The sequence below is a fragment of the Passer montanus genome, unplaced genomic scaffold (assembly GCF_014805655.1).
Source record: "Passer montanus isolate IOZ18808 unplaced genomic scaffold, ASM1480565v1 scaffold232, whole genome shotgun sequence".
Classification (NCBI taxonomy): Eukaryota; Metazoa; Chordata; class Aves; order Passeriformes; family Passeridae; genus Passer; species Passer montanus.
In genome coordinates, this window is record NW_024366948.1 from 87,847 (window position 1) to 113,156 (window position 25,310).

Sequence of the window (25,310 nt, forward strand, 5' to 3'; positions counted from 1 at the left end):
GGCCCCCGCGCGGTCACGGCGGGCACGCCGTGCCCCGGCCGGTCCCGGAGCCGCCGGGGCGGGCTGTGCCCGGCCCCACGCGCACGGCTCGCTGCGCTCCCGGTGCCTCCGCTCCGGCCCCGCCTGTGCGGCCGCGCTCGGCCTCTCACGGACCGCTGCTGCCCCTTTGCAGGTCCCGCGGGTTGCTGTGCCGGGCCGTGCCGTGCCGTGCCGTGCTGCCAGCGATGGTTCCCCGCTGACAGGTACAGCCCTGGCCTCTGTCGCTGTCCGGTCACCGCGCCAATCCCGCCGCTGCACGGCTGCCCCGGCCGCTGCAGCCTCCCGCTCCCCGGGAAGTGCCCTGTCCCCTGGGAAGCCCCATGTCCCCTGGGAAGTCCTGTGTCCCCTGAGAAGCACAGTGTCCCCTGGGAAGTGCCCTGTCCCCCGGGAAGCGCCGTGTCCCCGGGGGGATGCGGAGCCACCCAGCGCCTGGCCCAGCAGAGCAGGTGTGCTGGGACTCCTCAGCCTCACCCGAGTGCCACTGGTTCTGTCACTGGTTCTGTCACTGGTTCTGGCCTCAGACACGGGAGTGCTCTGCAGGCTGTGGGTCTGGCAGTGCTGCTGTGTGGGGAGGGCAGGGGCAGCTCTGGGGAGGAGAGAGGGAAGGACCACGGGGAGGGAGTGGATTTGCAAGCTCTAAGTGAGGAAAATGGACAGATTTACCCCACTGCAGGAGTCACCCGGCTCCTGGTCGCTGAATGCACTGGGTCCTGGCTCCCTTGGCAAGCGAGCTCCGGTGAGGAGTGCTTGAGCCATGTCTCAGCCTGGGCAGGGGTGGGTGTGAGTGCCACGCTGCCCTGTGCCTGGCCTGGCTGTCACGGTGCTGTCACTCTTCCCGACGCTGGGGATTTGGGAGCTCTGTGGGCCTGTCATGCGGAGCTGGAGGAGGCAGGATGGGGCAGGACGGGCGAGGGGGCAGTTCTGGAGCACGGGCTCGCTCTCAGGGGCAGTTCCTCTGCAGGCTGAGCGCCGGCTGCAGCTGGGGATGGCTCCGCTGTCACCTGTGCTGGGCCCCGGTAGGCGCCGGGCCCTGGGGCCAGCAGCTCCCCGCTGCCCTCCGTAGCTCCACGGCAGCCATGGAGCAGCCCGCCCGTGTGCCCGGGCCGCGCCGGCTGCTGGGCTGCTTCAGGCGGAGGCCGCACGCCCTCGGGGGGCAGACACCGCCGGAGCCGCAGCCGCAGCCGCCCGAGGAGACCCGCGTGGTGCTGGCCCTGGGCGAGGGCCCGGCGCTGGAGGAGTGTCCCCTGTGCCTGCTGCCGCAGCCGCCCGAGGCCTTCCCCAGGCTGGCGTGCTGCTCGCACCGCTCCTGCCGGGCCTGCCTGCAGCAGTACCTGTGCCTGGCCGTGCGCGAGAGCCGCGTGCCCGTGTCCTGCCCGCACTGCCCCGCCGCGCTGCAGCCCCACGACGTGCACCGCCTCCTCCCCGAGCCCGCCCTCCGCGACAAGTACGAGGAGTTCCTGCTGCGCCGGCTGCTGGTGGCTGACCCCGGCACCCGCTGGTGCCCCGCGCCTGACTGCAGGTACCGCGCGAGTGCGGGGTGGGCCCGTCCTGCAGCAGCGGCAGTGCCTGTGTCCCGGGAGCCCTTCCCAGCCTCGGGTCCCGTCCCTTTGTCCTGCCTTGGGCTGGGTGTGCCCGGGGAAGTGTCCAGTCCTGGTCTGGCTGCAGGGCCTGTGCAGCTCTGCCTGCCAGGGCTGGTGTCCTTGTGCCAGACACTCTGTGAGCCCCAGGGCTGTGGCTGCTGGACACGGTGGGCTGCTGAGGGTGGATCCCAGCTCTCCTGGGCCGGGGCTGTGGCTCCAGCTCAGTGTGAGGCCGGGACTGCCACGGCCTGGGCTGGCTGTGCAGGGAGGAGCACCCTGCTGCAGCCCAGCTCCAGCTGCCTTCTCCCCACAGCTACGCTGTCTTTGCCCATGGCTGTGCTGAGTGTCCCCGCCTCACCTGTGGGCGTGAGGGCTGTGGCACCGAGTTCTGCTACCACTGCCGGCAGCCCTGGCACCCTGACGGCCCCTGTGCACCCGTGCCACCGACCCCCAGCCTGGCCACCCCCACAGCACAGCCAGAGGAGATGACCCACGGTGAGACGCTGGCCCAGGGTGGGAGCAGCAGGGCTGGGGTTTGGCACAGTCCTGTGCCTCTGCGCCTCCTGCCTGTGGGGCTGCTGCAACCAGGATCCAGAGTTCCCTCTGCTGCAGTCTCACAGCCCCTGTGCCAGTTGGGCTGGGGTGTATAGAGGGACCTCGGCTCCCCCCATGCTTCCTGTGGGATGGGGAAGGCTGGGATGGATGCACACTGGGACAGGGACAGGCTGGGATGGATGCACACTGGGACAGGGACAGGCCTGGGGCAGGCTGGGATGGATGCACACTGGGACAGGGACAGGCTGGGATGGATGCACACTGTTGTGTCCTGCTCCCCCATCCCATCCTATCTGCCCCCAGCTGAGGCCGAGGACATCAAGGTCTGTCCTCGCTGCAGCGCCTTCATCATGAAGATCAACGATGGGAGCTGCAACCGCATGAACTGCACGGTCTGTGGCTGCCTCTTCTGTTGGCTCTGCCTGCAGGAGATCTCTGACGTGCACTTCCTGAGGTCAGTACAGGGCCTTAGGGGCTGGGGGCTCCCAAAGGAGCTGGGGGGTCTGTGGGACTGCACTGGCCGAGGCTGGGGGCCTGGGATGGGGGCAGCCAGGCCCTGCCCCAGGTTTGGGGTTAGCCAGGGGGAGCAGGGTGGTCTGTGCTGCTGGGGCTGGCTGCTGGCACCCCACAGGAGGCAGCTGGAGCTCAGGGCTGGGGGAGCCTGGCTGCCTGCTCTCAGGAGGGCTCATGGATGTCCCCTGACGTGGGGCCAGGCTGTGCTGGTCTCTGCCTGCCACTCGCAGAATCCTTGGCTCAGCCCCACTCTGTCCCCACAGCCCCTCTGGCTGCACCTTCTGGGGGAAGAGGCCGTGGTCACGGACCCGGAGGATCCTGTGGCAGCTGGGCATGGTGCTGGGGGCACCCATGGTCATCTCCCTTGCGGCGGGTGTTGCTGTCCCTGTCATCACCATTGGGATCCCCATCTACATGGGTAGGAAGGTACTGGCAGCTGGTCCTGGAGTCCCTGTGGTCCTGCTCCTGAGCCTGGTAGCCCATGGCTCTTGGCCTGGGCAGACCTGCAGTGCTCCCTGCTGCCCTCAGCACATCCCTGTGCCAGCCCTGACAGCCCACAGTCCTGCTTTGTCAGGACCTTCTGCTGCCTGCAGCAGCCCCTGCAAGTGCAGGTGTGCTCAGCCTGGGGAGTGGGGTCAGGGTGGGTGAAAGGAGGAAGGGTTTAGGGAGGCTTTCCAGGAACACCCGTGCTGTGGTGGCAGTGCTGTTGTGGCTGCCTGTCCCTGAGGAGAGGGAGGGGTGTCTGGGTGGCTGTGGCTAGAGCTCTGCCAGGCTGGGAAGAGGCTGAGTCCCTGGGGCTGTGCCGAGGTCTTTGTAGAGCCCTTCACCTTTGTGTCTTGTCCTTGAGGTGCTGGGCCAGAGCCGGCGAAGCAGCCTGTCCGGGTGCCAGCAGTGCCTCTCTGTCACCAGCAGCGTCCTCCTGTCGCTCGTTGTGTCCCCGATCATAACAGCTCTCACTGTGGGTGAGTGCCGAGGGCACTGCCCACGTTGGGGTGGGACTGGGGCTGGTGCCTGGGTCCAGAGGCAGCAGGGCTGGGCTGGGCAGTGACAGCTTGTCCACCCGCAGGTGTGGGCGTGCCCCTGGTGCTCACCTACGTGTACGGGACCGTGGTGCTGTCGCTGTGCCGCAGCCGCTGGGGCTGCAGGGGCGGCCGCGCGCCCGGGGACCTCGGCGTGGTGGAGCTGGACAACCTGGCCAAGCGTGGGTCCCACACAGCTGGCAGGCCTGGCCTGTGCCCTCCCTGCTCCAACAGGGGCAGGCCGTGGGAACGGCGCGCTCTCTCTCTCCCCAGTGAATGAGCTGTGGTCGGTGCTGCCCAGCCCCAGAGCGGGCGAGGACGGAGCTCCAGACCCCGCTGCCTCCCTGCCCAGCAGCAGCCGCAGCGCGCGCCCAGGGCCGCTGTGGCCAGAAGGGGACAGCCAGTCAGCCAGCACAGTGGCCCTGGCAGGGAGCATGCTGAGCGAGGGCCAGGACGCCTCTGACAGGTAGGCAGGGTGCCGAGGGGCAGGGGGGCCACATCCCTTGCCAACAGCGTGCTCCGCTGTGCTGGGCAGGGACGAGGACGCTCCCCGTTGGGCTGCTGCCCTCAGGCCAGTGTCTGTCTGCAGGGAAGGTGTGACCATCGAGGTGGAGGTGTCGGTGGAAGCAGTGCCACGTTCTGCCCGGCAGCAGAGCCTCAGCAGTGCCCTGTCTGGGCAGAGCCTCTCTGGGGACTCCCTGGGAGGCACCAGTGACAAGGGCAGCTCCGTGGGTGTCCCTGTGGAGTGATGGGGGCCCGAGGGGGAGAGTCATGATCCACACACAGGCCCTGTGCCCTCCTGTGGCAGAGCCAGTCCCCCTCTGCCAGCACACCCAGCCCTGGGAGCTGGGTCCTGGGTGGGTGCCAGCTGCACCCAGCACTGCTGCACCCTGCACTAGCCCTGCCTGCCCCTTTCCCAGAGGCACCGCTAGGAAATAAAGCTGCTTTCTGAGGGTCCCTCTGTCTCCTGTGGCAAAACTCCCCTGAGAGGACAGCCCCCTGGCAGCCCACTGGTGTGCAGGACAGGCATCACATCTGCATCTGTGTGAGGAAGAGGCCACCCAGCCATGCAGGGGTTGTCTGGAGTGGCCTCTGCCCTGTCTGTACCAGCTGATCTGCCCTGAGAGCATGCTGCAGGGTTAGGGGAGGGCAGCAGCCCCCCAGCTCCCATCTCTGGTGCTGGTCCCCATAGGGATCCATCGTGCAGCAAGGCCTGTGTGGAGGGACCACCTTGGGCTGTAGGTGGGGACCTAGTGCCAGATGGGCTGCATAGTCTCAGGCCCTGGGATCCTTGCCACTCTGATGCTGCTGCAGCATCCTGGGGAGAAAAAGCTACTTCTGAACGTTTTGCTGCTCAGAGCTGGGCCAGTCACAGAGTGAGTAAAGGATTTGGGTTGGAAGGGAACTTAAAGCTCATTGCTGTCCCTTGCCATGGGCTGGGACATCTTCCACTAGACCAGGTTGTTCCAGGCCTTGTCCAACCTGGCTTGAACACTTCCAGGGATGGGGCAGCCACAGCTTCCCTGGGCAACCTGTGCCAGGGCCTCACTAGGGAAGGATTTCTTCCCAATAGTCCATTGAACCCTGCCCTCTGGCAGTGGGAAGCCATTTCCCCTTGCCTGTCCCTCCAGGCCCTTGTCCAAAGTCCCTCCAGCTTTCTTGGAGCCCCTTGAGGCACTGTGACTCTAAGGTCTTCCTGGCTCCTTCTCCAGACTGAACATCCCCAGCTGTCCCAGCCTGTCTTCACAGGAGATGAGGTTGGTGAGTTGGCTCACCTGCACAGCTTCCCCCAGCTGCTCTGGGATTCTCATGTGATGGGGTTGTGCCTCTGGCAGTGCCTTGCACAACAGATCTTCCCTTTTAGAAGGTGAACTCCACCCTCTGGTCCTCGGCTGTTGTCTTGGCTTCTGCAGTTCAGTCTGTCCCTCACCAGCACAGGTTCTGCCTCTCCTGGCACCTCTGACCCCTTCCCTGGCAGCCCCAGGCTTCAGCTCCCCAGCCTGTCTGGTGGCTCTGCAGTGAGTTGTCCAGTCCTGAACTGCTCTGGTGTCTCCAGGCTGGGCTCCTGCAGCCCTGTGTGAGTCTGGTGCTTCAGAGCCTCACACAACCCAGTGCTGCAGCTGGATGTGCTGTTCAGGCTGTTCCCATGTTCCCCTGGAATGGGGCTGCCTGAGGAGACCTCTCAAGACGACTTTTTTCCTTTGTAAAAGTGGGTTTGTTCTCAGCACAACATTCACTTGCCAGGTGGGTTCATCTCAGGATCACTCTGGGAAGGGGCTGCTCAGTACCTCATGCTTCCTCCCTAATATCAACATCCTGGTCAAGGCTACTCCAGATTATGAATAAACAGAATGAACAGTAACAGCAACAAGAAGTCCTAAAGTATTAGTTATTTTTGCAGTCCCCGAGAGCCTGAGCTGAGGCAGCTTTGCTTGGTGACATTAAAACCAGTTTGCCTCAATTACCATGTGCTGTCATCCCGTTCCTGCTGCCAAGCATCCGTCTCCAGAGGGTTTGGTTTTAAACTTTGTTCCTGCTCATTAAGGTTTGTGATGCAGTCTCCAGTCTCTGTGGAGTCCCCAAAACGGCTCTGATTCTTGGTGACCTCACGTTAGTAACCTGTAGACCATTTTCTGTGTGCTCTGTTGATGTTTTATCATGCTGATTTTACTCAAAATGCTCTGTGGTGGGTCCTGTGCCACAGCAAAGGCCCTCAGAGCTGCAGGTGTTTGCATTGCCTCGCTGCAGCTACACAGATGCAGAGGTGCTGTGGCTTCCTGGCAGGGTCAGTGCTGGCAGCTCACCAGGAACAGAGGAGCACAGGGTGCCAGGGGCTGTGCAGGGAGGTGCCCTGGTCACCTCCAGTGCTGGCTCTGGCCTGGCTGTCACAGGGGCCCCAGGATGGTCAGACAAGGGTGCCTGAGGTCCAGGGGGACCCCCTGGCAGCAATGGGGTCTGCTGCCCACAGAGCTTCTGGCTCCCTGGAATCCTGGGGCAGGTGGGACAGCTGCAGGCTGTGGGGGAAAGAGGGACTGGGAGAAAGAACAAGTGTGGGAAATGCACATAAAAAGGCACCAACTGTGAAAAGAAAAGAAATAATGGATCACCACAGCGTGCTCTTATCTTCCAGTGGGCTCTTTCTGCTACACCGGGAGAGCCCACCTGTATAGCCCACACCCTTCCATCAGTGTTTTACAGCCCAATGGCTTTGCTCCTGCCAGAGCAGGTATTGACAGCCCTTGTCCGAGCTGTGCATCAGGGAGGAGCTGCCTCTTGACACACCTTGACAGAAGGTGCAGTTCTGTGGGTGCTATGGGCAGGTGAGCTCAGAGGCGTGCCTGGTACCCCTATCCCTTGAGCAGACACAAACTTTCTCCAGAGGCTCATGTCTGCTCTGTGTGAGACAGTTCAGAAGAGCCATCCTGGGCAAACTGGGAGCCACAGGCCAAAACCCTGCAGTGATCCAGGACCACAGGGACAAATGTTCTCCTCCCAACCCCACCTTCCTCATTCCCCCCTCCAGGAAAGAACCAAGGACCAAGACCACACCTATATTTTCTGGTCTTTTAGTTTGAAAAAAGTATTGATTGAAAGTGTACAACTGAACACGGCGTGGCTGCAGCACCACCGCCAGATTGTTTCACAAAAAAAAACCAGAAAGGGCCTTAAATAATCGGGTGCAGATTAAAAAAACCTCAACAGTGAAAAAGTTCTTCCCTCCAAACAGAAATTCACAGGCACAGAAATGGCAACAACCACATGGAGACAATGGGGGGACATCCTCCTCCTCCTCCTCCTCAGCAGACTGCGGTGCAGCGCTCCCGGGCGCGGCTCATCCTGGCTCCCTCTTTGGAATGGTTACGGATGAACAGTGCGACATGCCCTTGCTAACCAGACCCGCCCCACCCCCCGACCAGGACACGGACAAACAAGGCCTCTGCTAAGGCTAAAAAAAGGACAAGACCTGCAGTCTTGAGTTCAGCATGGGTAAGAAACGAGAGTCTGGTGAGCACAGCCCAGTCCCCAGGTGGGCCCTGCTACTCCAGTTTGGCCTTCTTGGTGCTGTCCCCACCGTTCTCCTCTGCTGGTGCTGCTGCCTCCCCCAGTTTCCGCTTCCCACTCTCAGCGGGTGGGTGTGTGTTACGGGGTTTGAAGCTGATAATGATGCAGGTCATGTTATCGCAGCCGGTGCCATCCCCTGAGGTGTCTGGAGCCAAGCACTGATCCAGCAGCTGGGGAGGGACAGGGCAAGTCAGCAGAGAAAACAGACACACACTGGGACACCACCCTGAGGCACTGGGCCTGTTCCAGCACCTGACAGTGGTCAGGGACAGTGGCCAGGCCAGATCTGTGCAGCAGGAGTCAAATGCTGTTCCCACTGGACAAGGGACAGAGATGGCCTTGGCAGCCCCAGGTTCCTGAATGTGAGCAGAAGCTCGTTTGGCTGGACAGCACCCCTGCGGTCAGACACTGGCTGGAGTGCCCAGGGAACCCATCTGAGGGAGTGGGAGGGCAGAGCCAGGCACTGAGCCGGGATGCAGGAATGCCACATTGCTGGAGGGACACAGCTCCCCTCTTACCTCTTCTACGATGGAGGAGAGTGGCCGCAGCACTCCATTCTCATCCTTTTGGGTGATCTTCGACTGGATGAAATCCACCACTTCCTGGCTGCTCATCACGTTCCTGCAGAGCAGAAAGGTCAGGAAGGTAGGCAAAGGGAGCACACATGCCATAGTGTCCAACAGGCCTTCCTCAGGCTCAGCTCTGGAGAAAGGCTGGAGCAGTGATGCCCCAGAGGCACAGCAGCTCCCTCACCACTCACCAGATTCCATCACAGGCAATGACCATGAAGTCGTGGTCATCGTTTATTGTCAGCATTTTGATGTCAGGCAAGGCAGAGATCATTTGCTCTTCTGGAGGGAGGTTCTTGTTCCGCTTGTAGAAGTGATCCCCTGTGTGGGGAGGAAGATGTCTGGGCACAGGCAGTGCTGTGCCCTGCCACAGGGCATTCCCAGTGGGATCAGTGAGTGCTCCCACAACCTGGAATCAGGCTGTGGGCCACAAAGCAGAGGAATCATTGCAGGTTCCAGGTGAAAGCTCTGGCAAGCCCAGGGAAGAGGGGTCTTGGCCAGCTCAGCCTGTCCTTACTGCAAACCAAGTGCCCCTTCCCCACCTCCTGGGGCCAACAGCACACAGCACCCGTCACCTCTGAAGAGGCTGGGGCTGCCCCATCCCTGGAACTGTGTAAGGCCAGGCTGGATGGGCCCTGGAACAACCTGTTCTAATGAAGGTGTTCCTGCCCATGGCTGTGGCTGGAAGTGGTTGAGCTTTAAGGTCCCTCTTCCCATCCAAACCACTCCATGGTTCATTTTATGATTTAAAGTTCCCTTGAGAAAACTGGCCCTCAGCTCTGACTAGCAGCTTATCAGGAATCATCCTATGAATGGACTTCCAGGGCCACCACAAAATAGCAGGTGGGAATGCCAGTGTCTCCCTAGACAAACACCTTATTTCTGCCCTAGAGGTGTGGTTTATATCTTTACACTAAGATAATGATTTCAGTGGTTTGGGTCCTTCTGTAGACACTCAGATAAATAAATGGGCTCAAACTAACATGAAGCCAGGTCCCCAGGAAGCAACACACCAAGATTCCTCAATAACCCAGTAAGCAGGAAAAGTCCCATTCCAGAGGCAGCAGTCTGGTTTTGGGACAGTTTACATGAGGTGGTTTCTGACAACCCAGCTGCTGGCACGCCAGCCTGGGATGTGTCAGATGCTGCTTTCCACTGATGTCCAACTGTTTCATGGCTATTTTCTCCAATTAGGCTGAAATCTCCCATCCAACATGGAAGAGGTTTCACTCATCTCATTATAAACTGTTCCACAACCTCAGTGACTGGCAGTGCTGTCAGTGTGGCTCTCCTGAGGCCAGGCCTGCCAGCGTCCCCCCTCCCTGCTTACCGATGGCCCTGGAGAGGTTGAGGCCGCCGTTCACCCTTCCGTCCATGGTGACCTTGCCCCCAGCATTCTTTATCCTGGCCAGCTCCACCTCATCCTCTGGCTTGTGGTCGTAGGACATGTCGACGGCCTTGCCGCCCTCCGACACGACGCAGCGCGAGTCCCCGGCGTTGGCCACGATCAGCTGCTTGCCCCGGATGAGCGCCACCACAGCCGTGGTCCCGCTGTCTGAGCCGGGCTGCAGGAGACAATTCTGGTGAGATTTCTCTCTCTATCTCCCTGCCAGGTCATTAAGGGAACCAGCACCAGCTGCACAGCCCCAGCAGCGTCCCAGATCCCAGGGTGCTGCACCCCACCCCGTAAGCACACACAGAGCAGTGGAGAAGGCTTGAGGGAAATGGGAAACACCAGGAGTGCATTCACTGAGGGGCAGGGTTAGGCAACACCTCCATCCCAGTCTCATGCAGCGTGGTGGGTCAGGGTTCTGTGGCGTTCCGGGTCTGTACCCTCTACTCTAATGTACCAATTCCAACCCCAGCCCAGCTTGAGCACATTCTCACTTCAAATCAGGACGTTTCCCCAAAGGGAGAAATTGACACCTTGGAAGCCACATTCCCTTCTCCGGACCCCCTGGGTCCCTGGCCTGCCTGATTGCACCATCATGGGCTGAAGAGCCACAGCCCTGCCCGGTGAGGAGTCATGCTATGCCATGGAGCAGTGGTGCCAGCAGAGCCCTCCTGCTCTTGCCCTCACTCTCCTCCACAGAGCTTTCCAAGCACCTCACACCCAGAGCAGGATCAGCCTCTTAGATCTCACCCTGCCATCCAGACCCAGGCCCATCCCTCAGCTTCTGCACAAACCCAAGCTGTCAGCAGCTCCCTCAGCCCTAGGAGAGTGCACAGGGTGTTCTGTCCCCACCCAAACAGGAACAACCTCTAGCTGAGTCTCCCAAATGCCCCTGGCTCCATGCTAAACTGCAGAACACAAAACCAGGGTGTGCACCTCCTCTTTCCCCTCCATGCCCGGTAACAACATTTCCTCCTCTTCATCCTCATCCTCCTCTGCTTCTTCAGTGTCATCTTCATCATCTTCATTCTCTGCCTCTTCACTGCTGTAACCGTCCTCGTCCTCACTACATTCCTACAAGAAAGGAGAGATACCACAGGAATCACACAGGACCCTTGGTGCTGTCCGCCCGCTGGTCCCTCCATCCTGGGGACCAATGGTCAGTTCCCCCAGAGGTGTGAGGTGACCTGCCACGTGTCCCCCACACTTGATGGCTACAGCCAGAGCAGCTGGTATCACTACAGCAGTGGATGAAGGGATGGTGCATGCAGCAGGACCAGGGGCTATCAACTATGGCTGCTGCAGAATGAGGGTGTGTCCTTCAGGGTTAGGTCAATAATCCCAAACATTCCCATGGGATGGCCTCAAAGGATCAGCCTGAAACACCTGCTCCTAGGAACACACCTAGGATGAGCCAGAGGCTCGTCTCAAGTACCACCATAAGCAATGCATTCTGCCCAGCCAGAAGGCCACTCTGTTCCAGTGCTGTTTCCTACCTCACTGTCTTCCTCCTCTTCCTCAACCTCATCTGACTCATCCTCACTGTCCTCAAAAAATTTGGATTTGGTTGTGCGCTGGGGCTTTCCCGTAGAGGAGCAGGAGGGCCCGGCCTCCCCAGTAGAAGAGGTGACGGCCTCGTCACCTTTGCCTAGTTCAGGCTTCTGCAGAGCAGGGCTGTTGCCTCCAGCGCTGGCTTTGTCTGAGGTGGAGGAAATACCCGTGATTTCTTCGTCTGGCTTCCCATTCTTCCTCTCCTTGTGGTCGGGAAGCTCCCCTGGGTCAGCCTCTCCATTCATATTTGACTCCCCATCATGCTGCTTGCCTGTCCCCTCCACAGCATTATCCCCAGCTGCAGCTACAGACTTGGCTTTGAGGTTCTTGGTGCAGTTTTGTCCATAACGTGTGAGAAGCTCCTCAATGGTCATTGTGGCTTCTTCGTGCAGAAGAGCAGCTTCCTCATTATCCACTGCAAATGGAAGAGGAAGGGGACAAGGACAGAGAGCGTGAGAGCAGAACACCCAGCACATTGTGTCCTGTGCTGAGCTGCCCCAGCTGAGGCTGCTGCTGGCAGAGTCCCAGCAGTGCTCCCCAGGCTGACTCTGAGCCAGGTCTGTGCCCTCACACAGCTCCAGATGCTACAGGTGAGCAGGATGGGAACAGCAAGGCCACACTTCTGACCACAGCAGAGCCTGCCAGTGCCCCCAGTGCCCCAGAGCCATTCTTCCTGGCAACCTGACAGCACCACAGAGTGTTTACATCAGGCATGGGGGCTGCTGGTAGCACAGTGTGCACGTCAGGTGTGTGGGTAAAGCCTCATTTGCCCAAGCACAAGCTCCTTGGGAGCTGCAGGGAAGCAGAGCCACCACTTCCATGTGCAGGTTTGGTCATTAATGCTGCAGCTAGGAACAAGAGAACAGCTGAAACACCCCAGGGATGCCCACCAGCTGCCATCTGGACAGATGCAACACGTGAGAGCACAGCTTTGGCCATCTCCCAGGTGGGACCAGACAAAGTGGCATGACTTTCCCCAGTGACCATGGGCCAAACACCACTGACATCCCCTTGCACACAGTTTGCTTTGCTATTTAATCCCAAAAGGAAAACAAATACAGATAGCCCAAATGCTCCTAAAAATACAGAACAAAAAGAAAGAAAACTCAACCACCCACCCACCCTCTTAATCCCTGGAGTGAAAAAAAACCCAAAAACCAACAAATTCAGCATTTCCAGATTACATATTGTTCAAGGTGACAGGATCACACTGCATCTGTCTCAAGGCTGGTCACAAGGTACTCAGTGGGAGCAGCACAGGATTCCACCCCAGGAAACACCTCCTGGGCTGGCAGCCACTTGCTGGTGGAACACTTGCTTCTTTGTGGGAAGAACTGCTGAAAAGATCAGGATCTGCTTCAATCCTAGCTGCACTTGGTGGCTGCCACCAGCCAGAGGGAGCTGAGCACTGCACACCACATCATTTCCCTCCCACAACTGAGTCCAGCTCAGAATTCCTGACATATCCTGGAACCCTGAAACCCATGAAGGAATCCCTATAGAAAATGGTGACAGGATGTTTTGTTATCCATAGCATTAAGCTTGCAAATGGATAAAGGTTCCCCCTCTAGCATCAGCCCAAAGCATGGACATGCTAAGGGGCAGTAGCTCAAGTCAGCCAAAATTTAACTGAGAAACTGGGACAGAAAACCTTGTGCCCAAGGAGACTTGACCCTGCTGCTCTACATCCCTGTCCTGGAGCTGCAGCCTTGTCTGTTCAGTGGCACCTGACTTACCATCATCTTCATCAGCAACTTTCTCCTTCTCATCTTCATCGTCCTGTGGCCGCCCAGCCATTTGAGAGAGCTCCTTAATCACCTCCTCTGTGGTGAGCTTGGCATCAATGGCCAAGAATGCATCTTCCAGGGCCTGTGTGTAAACACAGACATGAGTGGGCAGCTGCCCCTGCCCTACAGGATGCCTGCCTGCCATGCTGTGCAATCCAGTCTCTTCCAGCTTGCACACTGTAACTAATCGCAGCACGGCTGTACCTATAGGCTTCTCCTGATCCAACACCCTGCTCCAGCAGGGACACCCAGGACTATGCCCAGACAGGTTCTGGACAGCTCCGAGAATGGAGAGTCCATCACCTCCCTGGACAACCCACACCCAACTGGGTACTGCCACAAGGGCTTTCCTCTGTGTTGGCACTCAGTCCAGGGCAGAGCTGACTCCTTACCTTTTGCAATTTGCCTTCCTTGTAGGCCTTCTGGTCTTTGATGATCTCAGGGAGGTACTTGGCACAGTACAGGGCAACTTCTTCTCCTGAAAAAGAGCAGAAGCTATTTAAAGAGGCTGCTCCTTCGAGACAGACCCTGCTCTTGAGCAGCTGAATTCCTGAGGTAAATCCTGGGACACAAGCCAGAGCTGCTCCAGACACAGAACAGTGACACAGCAGCTGAGTGTGGGGATCCTGCTTACACCTTCCCAGAAGGATGTGCAGATGGCCCTGGCAAACCTCACAGCTCCAAACCACCAGGTTTGGCCAAAGCTGTGAACTTCCTGACAGGGAGCTTAGGCTGACTCTTTAGGTCTAGCATACCTGGAAATCTTTAATTTCACATGTCAGTGAAAGCAGAAGGAAAGGGAAGCTTTTGCTAACTGTAGGTTCTATTGGAGCATTACCAATGTGCAGTGAGCACATAAAAAGTGTTCTGTCTCCTAGTGTGTGTTCCAGACCAAGGGCAACGAGATCCCAGAGACTGAGATGAACCTCTCAGGAGATAGGGCAGTCACTTGGTACAGGAAAGAGCACAGCACGATAAACAGCAGCCAGAACACTGTGCTGAGAGCACAGGGGATAATCAGTACTGAGAGACAGCTCAAGTCAAGTGCTCATCCTAGAACAGCTGAGAGATTTTTAAAAGCCAGAAACTCCCCCAGCTTGGTAAGTAATGGTGTCAGGTACGGCTAGGGCATGCGGGCATTTGTTTAGATCCCTAACGTGCTATTAAGAGAGAAGGAAGAGTAAACATTGAGGGAAGATGAATTTCTGTAGTTTATCTTGATCAGGGCAAGAAAGAGTAGCATGAGTTGTAAGAGATCACACTAGTCATTGAGGTTTTTGCACGAGCAAAGAACAGTGTAGGACACAGGAACATGGATGTGGCTCACACCTCACAAAGAAGAAAAATTAGAGCCAGAAACTGAGAAACAAATGAAATGACTGCACAGAAAGAGGGAGAGGAGCAGGCCAAAGCTGCAGGCAAGTGGAAGATCCCACTGCAGGGTCCAGGAACATCCTGAGACTGTGCTGGACCAATCATTCCCTGCCATTGTACAAAGAAGTAGCAGTGTGGGTGGCAGGGCACAGCAAGCCAGAGCCTACCTGCACCTGGGGCTTTCCTGTAGGTACAACCAGAGCCACGTGGGCTCCTTTCCTTTGGGCTACAGGAAGGTTTCCCACAGGATGGAGCAGCCACACAAATACTGATCTTCCTGCTGCACATCCCAAATTCCCTGCCCTCCTCTGAGCCCAACAGAGACTGTGCAGGCAGCTGGGCACCAGGATGAGCTGTGCAGGCAGGAGCAAAGCTCTGTGAAGGAATGGGGAGCAAGGGAAGTGAAAAGAAAGCAGCAGCCAGCCATCAGCAGAGGGAACATAGTGGGAAGCAGAGAAGTGGGGAGATTGGGAGAAAGACAAACAAGGACTTTTCCAATGTACCTGCAAAGAATAGATCAAGTGGCCATTGAGAACACAAACAGCCAAATGGCTGTTGCTACACAGTGCTGCAAAGCATTCCATGGTACAGGGAACAAAGAGACTGGCTCTGACCTGGGAACACTGGAGAGGACCTCTGACAAGGGCCTAGAATGCCAGGACAAGGGGGAATGGCTCCACATTGAGAGAGGGCAGTGTTAGATGGGATATTAGGAAGAAAGTCTTGCCTGTGAGGGTTGTGATGCCTTGGCCATTCTATGTTTTCTCCAAAAACACTTCTTGGAGGGAGGTGAAAATCTGTTAGTTGTCTCCACGAGATGGAAGCTGAAGGACAGTGATGTCCTCAGTGCAGACCCCAAGTGCCAGCTGAGGTTCAAGGTCAGCATTTGAATAACAGATCTCTTGGTCAAACACTACTAATCTCTGCAGGGCCAGCAAAGATCAGGAAGCAACACCAGCCTCTAACAGGGACAGCACAGAAGAGAGTGTGATGTGGGTCAGGCAGACTGATCTTGGGAAGCAGCACAGTGACCTGCAGCTGCTAGCAGACACAAATCCCCTCTGACTTGCTCTGTCCATTACTGCCCCAACCCTTCCAGCCCCATGGTGGGTGCCAAGAAAGGACTGCTGTGGTTTAACCCCAGGGGGCAACTAAGCACCACCCAGCCAGGTGCCCACCTCTCGTGGAGCTGGGAAATGGACTGGAAGAGTAAAAGGCAGGAAGCCCTAGAGTTGAGAGAAGTTTAAAACAATAATAATAATAATTTTTTTTAATAGTGAAAAGGCAAATAGCAAAGAGAGAGGAATCAACCTCAAGACAGATGAGCAATGCAAGATATATGTCAGTGAAGACACGTTATTAAAATAAAGGCACAAGTAGACAGCAATAGGGACTGAGCAAACACTCCCTGCCCCTCACTCAAGGGGCAGAGTCCCCAAATATCATCCTCCAGAATCTGGGGGTGGGGAGGCCAGAGCACATAAAAAAAGAAACTGGGGAAGGAAAAAACTGGCCCAGCAGCACCTTTCAAACACTGGAAGGTTTGTCCACAAGAGGGAAACCTAAAAGAAAAACTGATCAATGAAATGGAAAATGCTAATATGTAAAAAAATCCCACAAACTCACCCTTTTTCAAATAACACAATAATAAAAACTTTTCCCAACCTGTCTGGAGCAGGAAGCTTACTGGAGTGTTTCAGGCTGAGAGATGAGCAAGGTATATAAGAGAAGCTAAATTCAGTTTCTGTACTGCCAGCTAATAAATCTTAGCAAGGTTCCCACCCAAAAACTTACATGGGAGAGACCTGAGAAATTGCTTCAAACTTAAGAACTACTGCATCAATAAAATCACACAATAGTAGGGGATGGCCAAAAGCTGTTTTTCTAATTCAGATTCAACTATATCCATGTCCTTCCTGATATGGTTTGTCCAGGGAGAGCTGTAGAGATTCAATAACTAAAAAACTAAAATACAAGTTAGAAACTCATGCCAGTGCTTTGCCATCCCATGCCTTTCACTAATCTTTCCTATTGTATTTAAGAACCCCAAACACAATACTTAATGTCCCATACTAACAGGGATGTCATGAGTCTCCAAAGCCTCTCTAAAACCCAACACATGGTGTAAGGCCTTGGCAGCTGAGACACCAACACCCTGAGCTCGGAGGAGAGCAGATGGTTTGATACTCTTCATTCTTGACCCATTCTTGGTAGATGCTCCTTATCTTTACTTTTGCCTGACACACACACAGAGTTTCTGAGCTGAGTAGCTCCTGATCCCTACATCCCAGTTGCTTGTCACTCCCTGTCTCCCAGCACCAACTCACCATCCCCACGTTCTCAAAGATACCCTTCAGGATATCAGTGACTGCTCCACATGGGTCTCTGCACACTCTAAGGTGAAGTTCAGGAAAAAAGTAATTTCAGGATATGAAATACATTATCCAGAGTGAGATGACCTCTTTGGAAGAGCTACATCTGCAGCAGTGACAGTCACAAACTGGACACTGTTACAGAGCCAGTGAACAGGAGGAAACAGGCAGCTCAGTTCATCTACTGCACACAGATTTTCAAAGAGCTGTGAAACAAACCATCAAACATTTTCCATACTAAGCTGCAACAAGAAAAGCAGGGAGGTTACATAGCAGCAGTTTTCAAAATGGGGGATGGCCACTGGGACAGCTCCTTGAAAAGCTATGTTGTTCAACATCTACATAAATTAGCAGGAAAAGAGGTCAGTAAACCATGATGGATCATTCAGGATGATCAAAATTAAAATAAATTGCAAGGATCTTGACAGGATCTTTAACAGCAAGATCTTGAGCTCTTACATTACATTGGCAGAGCAAATTCTGTAATAATATTAGCAATAATATTTAATAGCAATATTCAGTCATACAAGCAGACAGAAGCTTTGGACTCCTCTTGACTGCAATAAAAAAGACACTGAATTCAAAACTAAAAGTGAAAAGTACTACCAGAATGATTATTCACTCATTCCTTGTGTCATGGATACTGCAGTGAAATTATCAGGCAGCAGATTTAACCATATCTTTTTCAAATAATGATTCTATGCAAAATGCACAGTGTAAACATTCACCAAACACAGAAACCTTCTTAAAATGCAGTTAGACAAATTTGTGAAGAGTTAGCTCATCCAGAAGACTCCACCATGTCTCCAGGATGGAATGGCTGCAACCTCCAGTTTAAGAAAGTCTTACAGGGAATAGATCTGCCTGTTTTGATTTTTACTCTTTCCTTGGACCACTAGAACACAATGCCTAGAATAAATCTCAGGTGATGTTTCTTACCACTTTTTCTTCTGTGACTCTCCTGCCCAGCTTATCCACCATAAAAACAGCCATTCTCAAAAGGTATAAAAGATGGAATACAAATCTGATTTCAATTTCAGATCAAACCCTGACTTTCCTCCTAGGACTCCTAAGAGTTCAGAACCTCCGCTGATGGTATCTATGAAGAAAATGCTTCCATCAAGGAGCAGAGCTCCTAGCAACAGATGGATGCCCCAGACAGCCCTGAGGGGTCACACTGAGGGACAGGACAGAGCAGAGTGGACGCAGTTACCTCCGTGTCCATCGTAGACAGAGAACATGGCTGTTTCACTGTCCAGCTCGGGAATGCAGTTGTGAGCATCCTGAAAGAGAGAGCAAAGGCCTGAAATGAAAGGGATTGCATTAGACCCACAGAAAACCAAAGGAACACAAATTTGTTTGGGTTGGAAAAGACCTCTGAGACCACTGAGCCCAACCATTGCCCCAGCACTGCCAACCCAGAGTGCTGTCCCATGCCCCTGAAGTGCCACATCCACACTGCTTTTAAACCCCTCTAGGACTCCACCGCTGCCCTGGCCAGCCTGTGCCAGGGCTGGAAAAACCTTTCCATGAAGAAATTGCTCACAAGTTAACCTGAACCTACCCTGGCACAGCTTGAGACTTCTCCTCTTCTCCTGTCCACTGTTTCCTGGGAGACAAGCATGACCCCCACCTGGCTGCACCCTCCCATCAAGGAGGTGCAGAGAGTGAGAAAGTCACCTTGATCCTCCTTTTCTCCAGGCTGAACCTTTCCCAGCTCCCTGAGCCACTCCTCAGACTCCTGCTCCAGGCCCTTCCCCAGCTCCACTGCCATCCCTGGGTGTTGGGCAAGGCTCAACACCAGCATGAGCCATGGACAGAGCACAGCCCTTCTCTCCCATTGTCATCCCTGGGCAAAGCACAAGGCTCAACACCAGCATGAGCCATGGACAGAGCACAGCCCTTCTCTCAAAAGGTCTCTGTGGAGCAGCCAGCTTGGAGGAAGGCATCCCTGTGATTTTTACGCCTGAACTCCTTCCCCCATGGGCAAGCAAACCCACCTTGGCTATTGCAATGCAGAGCCTGGAACAGACGGCCAGGCTGAACCTTTCTCCTAGGCCCTTCCCTGCCCAGCTTACCCCCATAGATTCCTTCAATCCAGCCCTCACCCCCTGACACATCCCACACTCTGGTCAGGAAGAACATGTATCCTGTAATATGTTCAACAATATGATCTTTTCTGTGGTTCATCACCTTCAGTGTGCTACAACTGCCCCAAAACACTGTGCTCACTCCAAGACAGCAGTCTCAAATATCTGGATGTGTCCATGCTGCCAGCAAGATTCCAAAATTTACACACACACGGAACTAGATCACAGCCCAGCAACCACTGAGCTCTAATGCTTTTTTAGGTACGACTCCTTGGATAAGGTCTCTTCGCTCTCCAGAGTTCCAGTTTTCTGTAAAAATATAACTTTGTTCCTTGCTCAGGAAACAGGAACAGTGAGGTTCTGGGTTTATGTAGCACTCTTTGCAATGGAACTGCTGGCACTGGGATGAAAAGAGCTTCTGAACAGGCAAGTGACCACCTGAGTTCAAACCAGTAATGACTGGTAATGCAGGAAATTTCCCCAACCCTCACTGGAGAGAGCAAATGAAGACAGAGATAAACCAAGAAGCAGCATTTTAGTGCTCACTTTTCTAAGCATTCACAGAAGCCAGTGAGACAGTAACTGGGGTAAGCCCCAGGTGACCAAACAGCAGTGTAATTACAGAGATGCAAATGCTGCTGTGGAGGAAACCCAGCACCAAGGGCACCAAGAGCAGTCCGTGCTGCCCCTGCCGAGCCCCTTGGAGCTTGTCCTGATCTGTCCCCTCACTGAGCCCCACCCGAGGGGCAGACGGCAGGGCTGGCACAGCAGGGCAGGGCTCAGGTCTGTCCTGCTCCAGCAGCAGGGCTGGTGGCTCTGCCCGTGGGGCAAAGCCAGGTCCTGGCCCTGCCAGCACCACCACACAGCTCTGAAGCTCCACGTGCTGCCAGAGCAGCTGCAGCCCAGCCCGGCCCTCCCACTGGGATATCTGCGCTGGAAGAGCCCACAAAGGTTCCCAAAGTCTGCTCCTGCTGCCCCGGGAGCCCTCACTCTCCCTAGCTACCTGAGCGGTTACTGTAACAGTGGTGAAGAACTGTGTCTGAAACATCAAGCACCCAATTCTGCTGAAATGAGCAAGGAAATAAACAAACTGAGCGCTCATTTAACAAATCTCCATATTTTGAACCAAACTCTCAGTTTTTGCAGCGAGGGCTTTTGTTCTAAGCCTGGGAAAGGAATGCAGCTGCAAACGGGGGCCGTTGGTGTCTCACTGGGGGGGTACTGTCAGAGCAGGAGCAAAGAGTTTGGAGAAGCCCCAGCCAAGCACATCCTGTGCCTCCCACTATATCCCAGAGCACTCCTCTGGACCATAAAACTGACTTCAGCCCTTTTCTTTGCTGCTCCTGGTACCTAATACAATTTGGCTTTGTATCCTTATCCTTGGAGTCCCTCATCTGCCCCAAACATTTCCTGACTCCCAGAGTAACCTCTCTAATATGTTACTAAGCTACAGTATTTCTTCAGAGCCCTGTACACCCGCCTCACCTGAAGGCTCCTAAAACCCAAGCACAATGTGACAAAAAGCTCCTTTACACCCAAAATACCGGTGTCTTACCAGGTACACTCCGACTGGCTCCACCAACACACACAGAACCACAGCATTAAGCACAAACACTTGCTCAGGACTTTCTTCAAGCCTTGTAGAAGAGCAAAAGTGCAACTGAACAGGAAGAGAGTGAAAAAACAAAACAAGGCAAGAGAGAGCAGAATACAGAGTGCTGGAATGCAAGAAAACTGACTGCTCAGCTGTGTGTAAAACACACACTTCGCTCCTAACAGGCAATCTGCACCAGGTTCAACTCCTGCCACCTGCTTGTTTCTTGGGACAACTCAACTAAACCACGTGCACGCTGATAGCCTCAGCGCTATCTCCACCAGCTCGGAGAAACCAGAGATGCTGGGGAGTGCAGAACCCACACCTGCAGCTGGGGCCTCGCCCAGCCCCTGCACAGGTACCAGCTATAGCCCCAGGTGAGTGAAGGTAGAGCCCTGTCCCAGCTGTGGGAGGGCTGAGTGAACCCAGCACACCCTAAAAACCAGGGTCACTCTGCCCTCCGTCACCCCAGCCTGGGCCCTGACACACCCAGCTCTGTGCAGAGGGACACTGACCCCCTGAACCACCCAGCTCCATGCAGAGGGACACTGACCCCCTGACACACCCAGCTCTGTGCAGAGGGCTGCCAGAGCTGCTTACACACGTTAATCCCTTTGAGGTCACTCTCAGTGCTCCAGCAATGTCCCTGTGCCACTGGCAAGGGCCAGCTCAGACCCTGCCAGCCATCTCCACACACATCCTCTGAGTGAATCTCAGGAGCCCATGCACCAGTTCTGCATCTTCCTGAGAACCAGAGCCCAGGGGTGCTCACACAGAGAGGAGGAAGCACTTCTGGTCACTGGTTTGTCACCTGCATGATTGCTGCTGCAGTCCAAGAGACAGTGACGTGTCTGGCAAAACAGCTTATGGACCTAGAGCAGCAAAAATTCAACAGCTGAACAGGACAACCTCCCCAAACCAGCCTCAGGGCTAGGAAGCGAACGCTGAGAGGTGTACCTGGGGTGGCTGCAGGGACCAGGATGAATCCTAAGTGAATTCAGCTGTTAGCTGGCTGCCCAGAAGGGAAAACAAAGCAGCACATTACAGTACTCACAGAGGGCCTTAAGCTCACAGACCCGCGGGGCCAGCAGCCCCACACTGCCCTCACACCAGCCAAGAGCTCCAAGGGCACTTCCTGCAGCCTCCTGCACTGGGGGGACACGGGCAAACACCTGGATCCTCAGGCAGGTGTGGGTCTGGGCAGCTCATCTGCCCACAAGGAGCCCAGCAAAGCCAGGACGGGCAACAGGAGGCTGACAGCAGCCATGAGAATTCTTCCTACAGATTTTCCTACAAATAAATAAAAATAGAGAGGAAGCACAGCAAGACATCCAACACTTCAGGGGAGAAAATCAGGCATTTCTCCTGAGAATTTCCCACTTGCTTTCACCCAAACTCTCCTTCCCTTGGTTTTTTACCCCGAATTCCTCATTTCCCGCAGGGATTTACCCAGCCGCACGTGTCCCCCACCGCACGGGGGGACTCCCCACGCAGGAGCCGGAACACGCGGCTGCCGTGTGGGATTCGGGCAAGGCTGGGCGGCACCGGGAGAGGCAAGGTGCCCCTCCCGGCCTCGCCCGGGAGGGCCGGGGTGCCCGAGAGCCCCCGCACCTCCTCGCCGGGTGTGGACGCCGCCGCGCCGCCAGCCTCAGCCCCTCACCTCCATGGAGACGCGCCATCCCTGCATGGCGCTGAACCCGAAGTGCAGCGGGCGCGGCCCGAGCCCGGCGCCGTCCCCGGAGCTCTTCACCGTGTTGGGCTGCGACAAGTAGGCGCCCATTGCGGCCGCGGCGGCCTCGGTCGGCGGCGACCGGACCGGAGCGGGGGGCGCGGGCGGACTGCGGAGGCGGCGGGACCTCGCACCGGCGGGCGGCGACCGGAAGTCGCGCGGCCGGAAGCTCGGCGGCCGGAAGCGCCAACCATAGAGGCGCGGCTAGAGCGGCACCGCGGCCCGCTCCGCCCCGGGACTACCTACACGGCCCGCAGGTGGCTTCGACCTGCCCTGAGACTCCTCCGGGGGAACAGCGGGCTTGGGACCGGCGATGCCGCCGCCAGCCGGAGCCGCTCGCACAGACAAAGCCGCGCACGCTCACAACTACCGGAATTATTGCCCTGCCCCTCTGTATGAGGGGCCCTTGCGCACACAGCACCTTATATAGGCTGAGTCACGCCCACCGGCCAATCAGCGACCCTGAGCGCCCCCTCTCGCTATCTCATTGGCTGTTGCACGAGGCTGCCCCGCCCCATTCACGATCTTTCACGGCCCTTCGCGCAGGGCGCCCCCTGTCGTGTGACGCACCGCGGAGCCCCGCCCACCGGCCATTGGCGGGTGCTGACGCGCCGCTCGCGGCGCTGATTGGCTGCGGCAGAGGCCCCACCCCGCACGGCGCGTTACGCAGCGCGGCGGTTGCGGCGGGGACGTGCTCGGGACCGGGAGGTGCTGCGGGCCCGGTAAGTGCGCGGTTCCCACCCCTCGGCCCCCGCCTCGCCCCGGGACCCGCTAGCTCGGGCGCCGCTGGCAGGCCCGGGGCGCGGCCCCGGCTGACAGGCCCGGCGGGCGCGGCCCGGTCCGGCCCGGTGGGCCCGGCTCGGCCTGGCCTGGCGCCCCGCCGCGCCTCACGGACCGCACCTCTGCCGCAGGGGTGCGACCGCAGCATGTCGGAGGGCGAGTCCAAGCAGGTGCCCAGCAGCGGCTCCGACCCCAAGCCGGAGCCCGCCTCGTCTGGCCCGGGGATGACCTCGGTGTCTGCGCCGGTGACTTCCGCGGCGCCCCCAGAGGAGGAGGAGGAGGAGAGCGAGGACGAGTCCGAGATCCTGGAGGAGTCGCCGTGCGGCCGCTGGCAGAAGCGGCGCGAGGAGGTCAGTGCCGGGAGCCGGTTCCCGGAGCTGGGCTGCGGCGGAGCCCGGGCGGGGCCCGGCGGGCGCTTGTCCCGCTTGTCCCGCTTTCCCCCCACCCCGGGGTCCTCCTGCCACCTGTTCCCGGGACAACGGGGCCCCGCCGGGGGGCTCCGTGGCGCTCCCGGGAGGCGGGGAGGTGCGTGGCCCTTCTCCTGCCTGCCGGCTGCCGTTCCTCGGCGCGGAGCAGTGATGAGTGCCCTGCCGCAGGCCGCTGTGACGGCCAGCTGCTGCCGCTGTGCGCTGGGGAGTGGCTCCGGCTCTCCCGGTGCGCGTCGCGTTCTGCAGATCTTTCTCTCTGGGAGCGGTGAAGAGCAGTGACTGGGCAGTTCTTGGTGTTCTCCCTGCTGCCCAGGTGGCTGGTTACCTGAGCCGGTTAGCCGGGCTCCTCAGCTTTGAGTGCTTGCTTTGCTTTGTCGTCTGCAATCAGGATAGAGCACAGTCAGCTCACACAGGCTTGTTCCTTGGCCTGTCCTGCCCTACCCACCCTCAGCGCCTGTGCTGGCAGCGTGCTGTGTCAAGGCACGAGGAGATTAGATCGTGGTGTTTGGGACCTATCCTTTTTTCCGCTCGTTGCTGGGCTCTGTTTTTCTTCCTGGGGGCTGTCTGCACGAGCTGGTTTCTGCTCTGTGCTGGCACAGTGCCTCTCCCCTGGCTGGGCAGGCTGTGCAGCCCTGGCAGGTGCTGACAGCCAGACAAGTGCTGCTCCAGCACTGCTGCGGCACAAGTGCTGATGGGGCTTTTCTCAGCCAGCTCCGGGGCTGAGCACAGGGGTTTGTCTGCTTTGTCCAGCACTGCAAAAAGGGCAGTGCAAACCCCAGTAGTACTGAGGGAGTCGTTTGTTCTGATGTAAATTTGGAGGTCAGAGTAAAGTCAGGGATTCCCTGCAGTTCTTCACCTTTGCTGAGAGCTGTCGTGGTTTGGTTTAATGTGAGCCAAACGCTGGCGTGGTGTGGTCAGAATGTGCCTTTTCTAGTGTGGCTCTGCAGATTGGTTACAAATGTAGCGTTAACAGTAGGGGAAAAAAGTTTCCTTTTTCTCTTTTTTAAGGAAGTGTGAATGTCTGGTTCTGTCCTTCTCAATATATTCTGTACCTGAAGTGCTTTATCTCTTGCTCTGTGCTGAAGGGGCACATGCTGGAGAACAAAGCTGGTTTGTTTGTGCTGTGTTTTCAGTGTGTTTTATTTGGTGCTGATCATTCTGACACAAGGAGACACAGGGTTTTCTGTGCTCTCCTACACCACAAGTAACATTTGGGAGGCTCTAGTGTTTTCTTTGGGTTTCAGTCCCCCCTCAGCAGACAAATTAAATTAATTGACATTTTGGCATGGCTGAATGATTGTCTCACGGCGTCAGGTTGCCACTGTGGAGGTCAGAGTTCTCTGTGCCACCACAGGCTGAGGGATGGGCGTCGGGGCCACAGAACACATCCTTGTTGAGTGAGCTGGGTAAGCTGGGGGCTGCTCCTGCTGAAGCCTTCACTCTTGCACATACTTGTGTCTGACAGGAAGCAGCCTCGGCTGCAGCCTGGCGTGTCTCTAGATTTCACATGTGAATTTGTGTCTCAGTGAGCCCCCAGCTTGTGCAGAGGCTTTTGTTGCCTGAGCTGCATGACAGCAGACTCTCTTTGCTGTCACAGTCACTGGGCTGATCTCTCTTGCTGCAGGTGTCCCAGCCTGGAGTTTATTTGGTGTAGCAGCTGTGCTGAGTGTCCCAGGGCAGAGTGCCCTTTTTCCCGGGGAGGTGTGACAGCTCAGCCTGCTCTGGTTATTCCTGTCTGTGCAGTGTGTTAACAGGCTCTTACTCACCACTGCTCTCAGGGAGATGGGTTACTCTGGAAAAAGCATTTGCCGACCTTTTCCCAGTGATGCAATCCCTATCTTTTATTATGGCACTATCAGCTGGATGTGGGATGAG

The 25,310-nt window shown here is 56.6% G+C and overlaps 3 protein-coding genes and 1 pseudogene across 10 annotated transcripts in view; 3 read left to right on the forward strand and 1 right to left on the reverse strand.

Annotated features, from left to right (window-relative positions):
• Positions 1-94: 94 nt before the first annotated feature.
• Positions 95-4,663, forward strand: LOC120502882 (E3 ubiquitin-protein ligase RNF19B-like). 4 transcript variants are annotated; one of them, XM_039710842.1, is made up of 9 exons: positions 95-242; positions 1,001-1,558; positions 1,933-2,114; positions 2,478-2,628; positions 2,951-3,113; positions 3,535-3,649; positions 3,754-3,888; positions 3,980-4,172; positions 4,278-4,663. In XM_039710842.1, exons 2-9 carry the CDS (start codon positions 1,116-1,118, stop codon positions 4,453-4,455), a joined length of 1,560 nt encoding a protein of 519 aa, XP_039566776.1. In that variant the 5' UTR covers positions 95-242; positions 1,001-1,115; the 3' UTR covers positions 4,456-4,663. The 4 variants fall into 4 exon arrangements, with proteins under 4 accessions (XP_039566776.1, XP_039566775.1, XP_039566773.1 ...); XM_039710839.1 differs by lacking the exon at positions 95-242 and having other exon boundaries at positions 598-1,558; XM_039710840.1 differs by lacking the exon at positions 95-242 and having other exon boundaries at positions 607-1,558; positions 4,296-4,663.
• A 171-nt stretch (positions 4,664-4,834) lies between these two features.
• LOC120502883 lies at positions 4,835-6,074 on the forward strand (annotated as a pseudogene).
• A 1,182-nt stretch (positions 6,075-7,256) lies between these two features.
• Positions 7,257-22,624, reverse strand: PPM1G (protein phosphatase, Mg2+/Mn2+ dependent 1G). Of its 5 annotated transcripts, XR_005627612.1 has the most exons (11): positions 18,689-20,431; positions 18,379-18,615; positions 18,028-18,097; positions 13,461-13,546; positions 13,018-13,150; positions 11,227-11,696; positions 10,667-10,804; positions 9,668-9,902; positions 8,529-8,701; positions 8,287-8,389; positions 7,257-7,938 (listed from the first exon to the last, which is right to left on the reverse strand). XR_005627612.1 is itself a non-coding variant. In XM_039710836.1 (10 exons), exons 1-10 carry the CDS (start codon positions 22,276-22,278, stop codon positions 7,744-7,746), a joined length of 1,680 nt encoding a protein of 559 aa, XP_039566770.1. In that variant the 5' UTR covers positions 22,279-22,624; the 3' UTR covers positions 7,257-7,743. The 5 variants fall into 5 exon arrangements, 4 of the variants coding, with proteins under 4 accessions (XP_039566770.1, XP_039566772.1, XP_039566769.1 ...); XM_039710836.1 differs by lacking the exons at positions 18,379-18,615; positions 18,689-20,431 and adding an exon at positions 22,159-22,624 and having other exon boundaries at positions 8,529-8,658; XM_039710838.1 differs by lacking the exons at positions 18,379-18,615; positions 18,689-20,431 and adding an exon at positions 22,474-22,613 and having other exon boundaries at positions 8,529-8,658.
• A 165-nt stretch (positions 22,625-22,789) lies between these two features.
• NRBP1 (nuclear receptor binding protein 1) overlaps positions 22,790-25,310 on the forward strand; it is a 34,055-nt gene continuing 31,534 nt past the window's right edge. The window contains exons 1-2 of the mRNA XM_039710833.1: positions 22,790-22,949; positions 23,139-23,357. Of these exons, the coding sequence (XP_039566767.1) occupies positions 23,154-23,357 (204 nt within the window). The 5' untranslated portion in view covers positions 22,790-22,949; positions 23,139-23,153. The remainder of the gene's footprint in view (positions 22,950-23,138; positions 23,358-25,310) is intronic.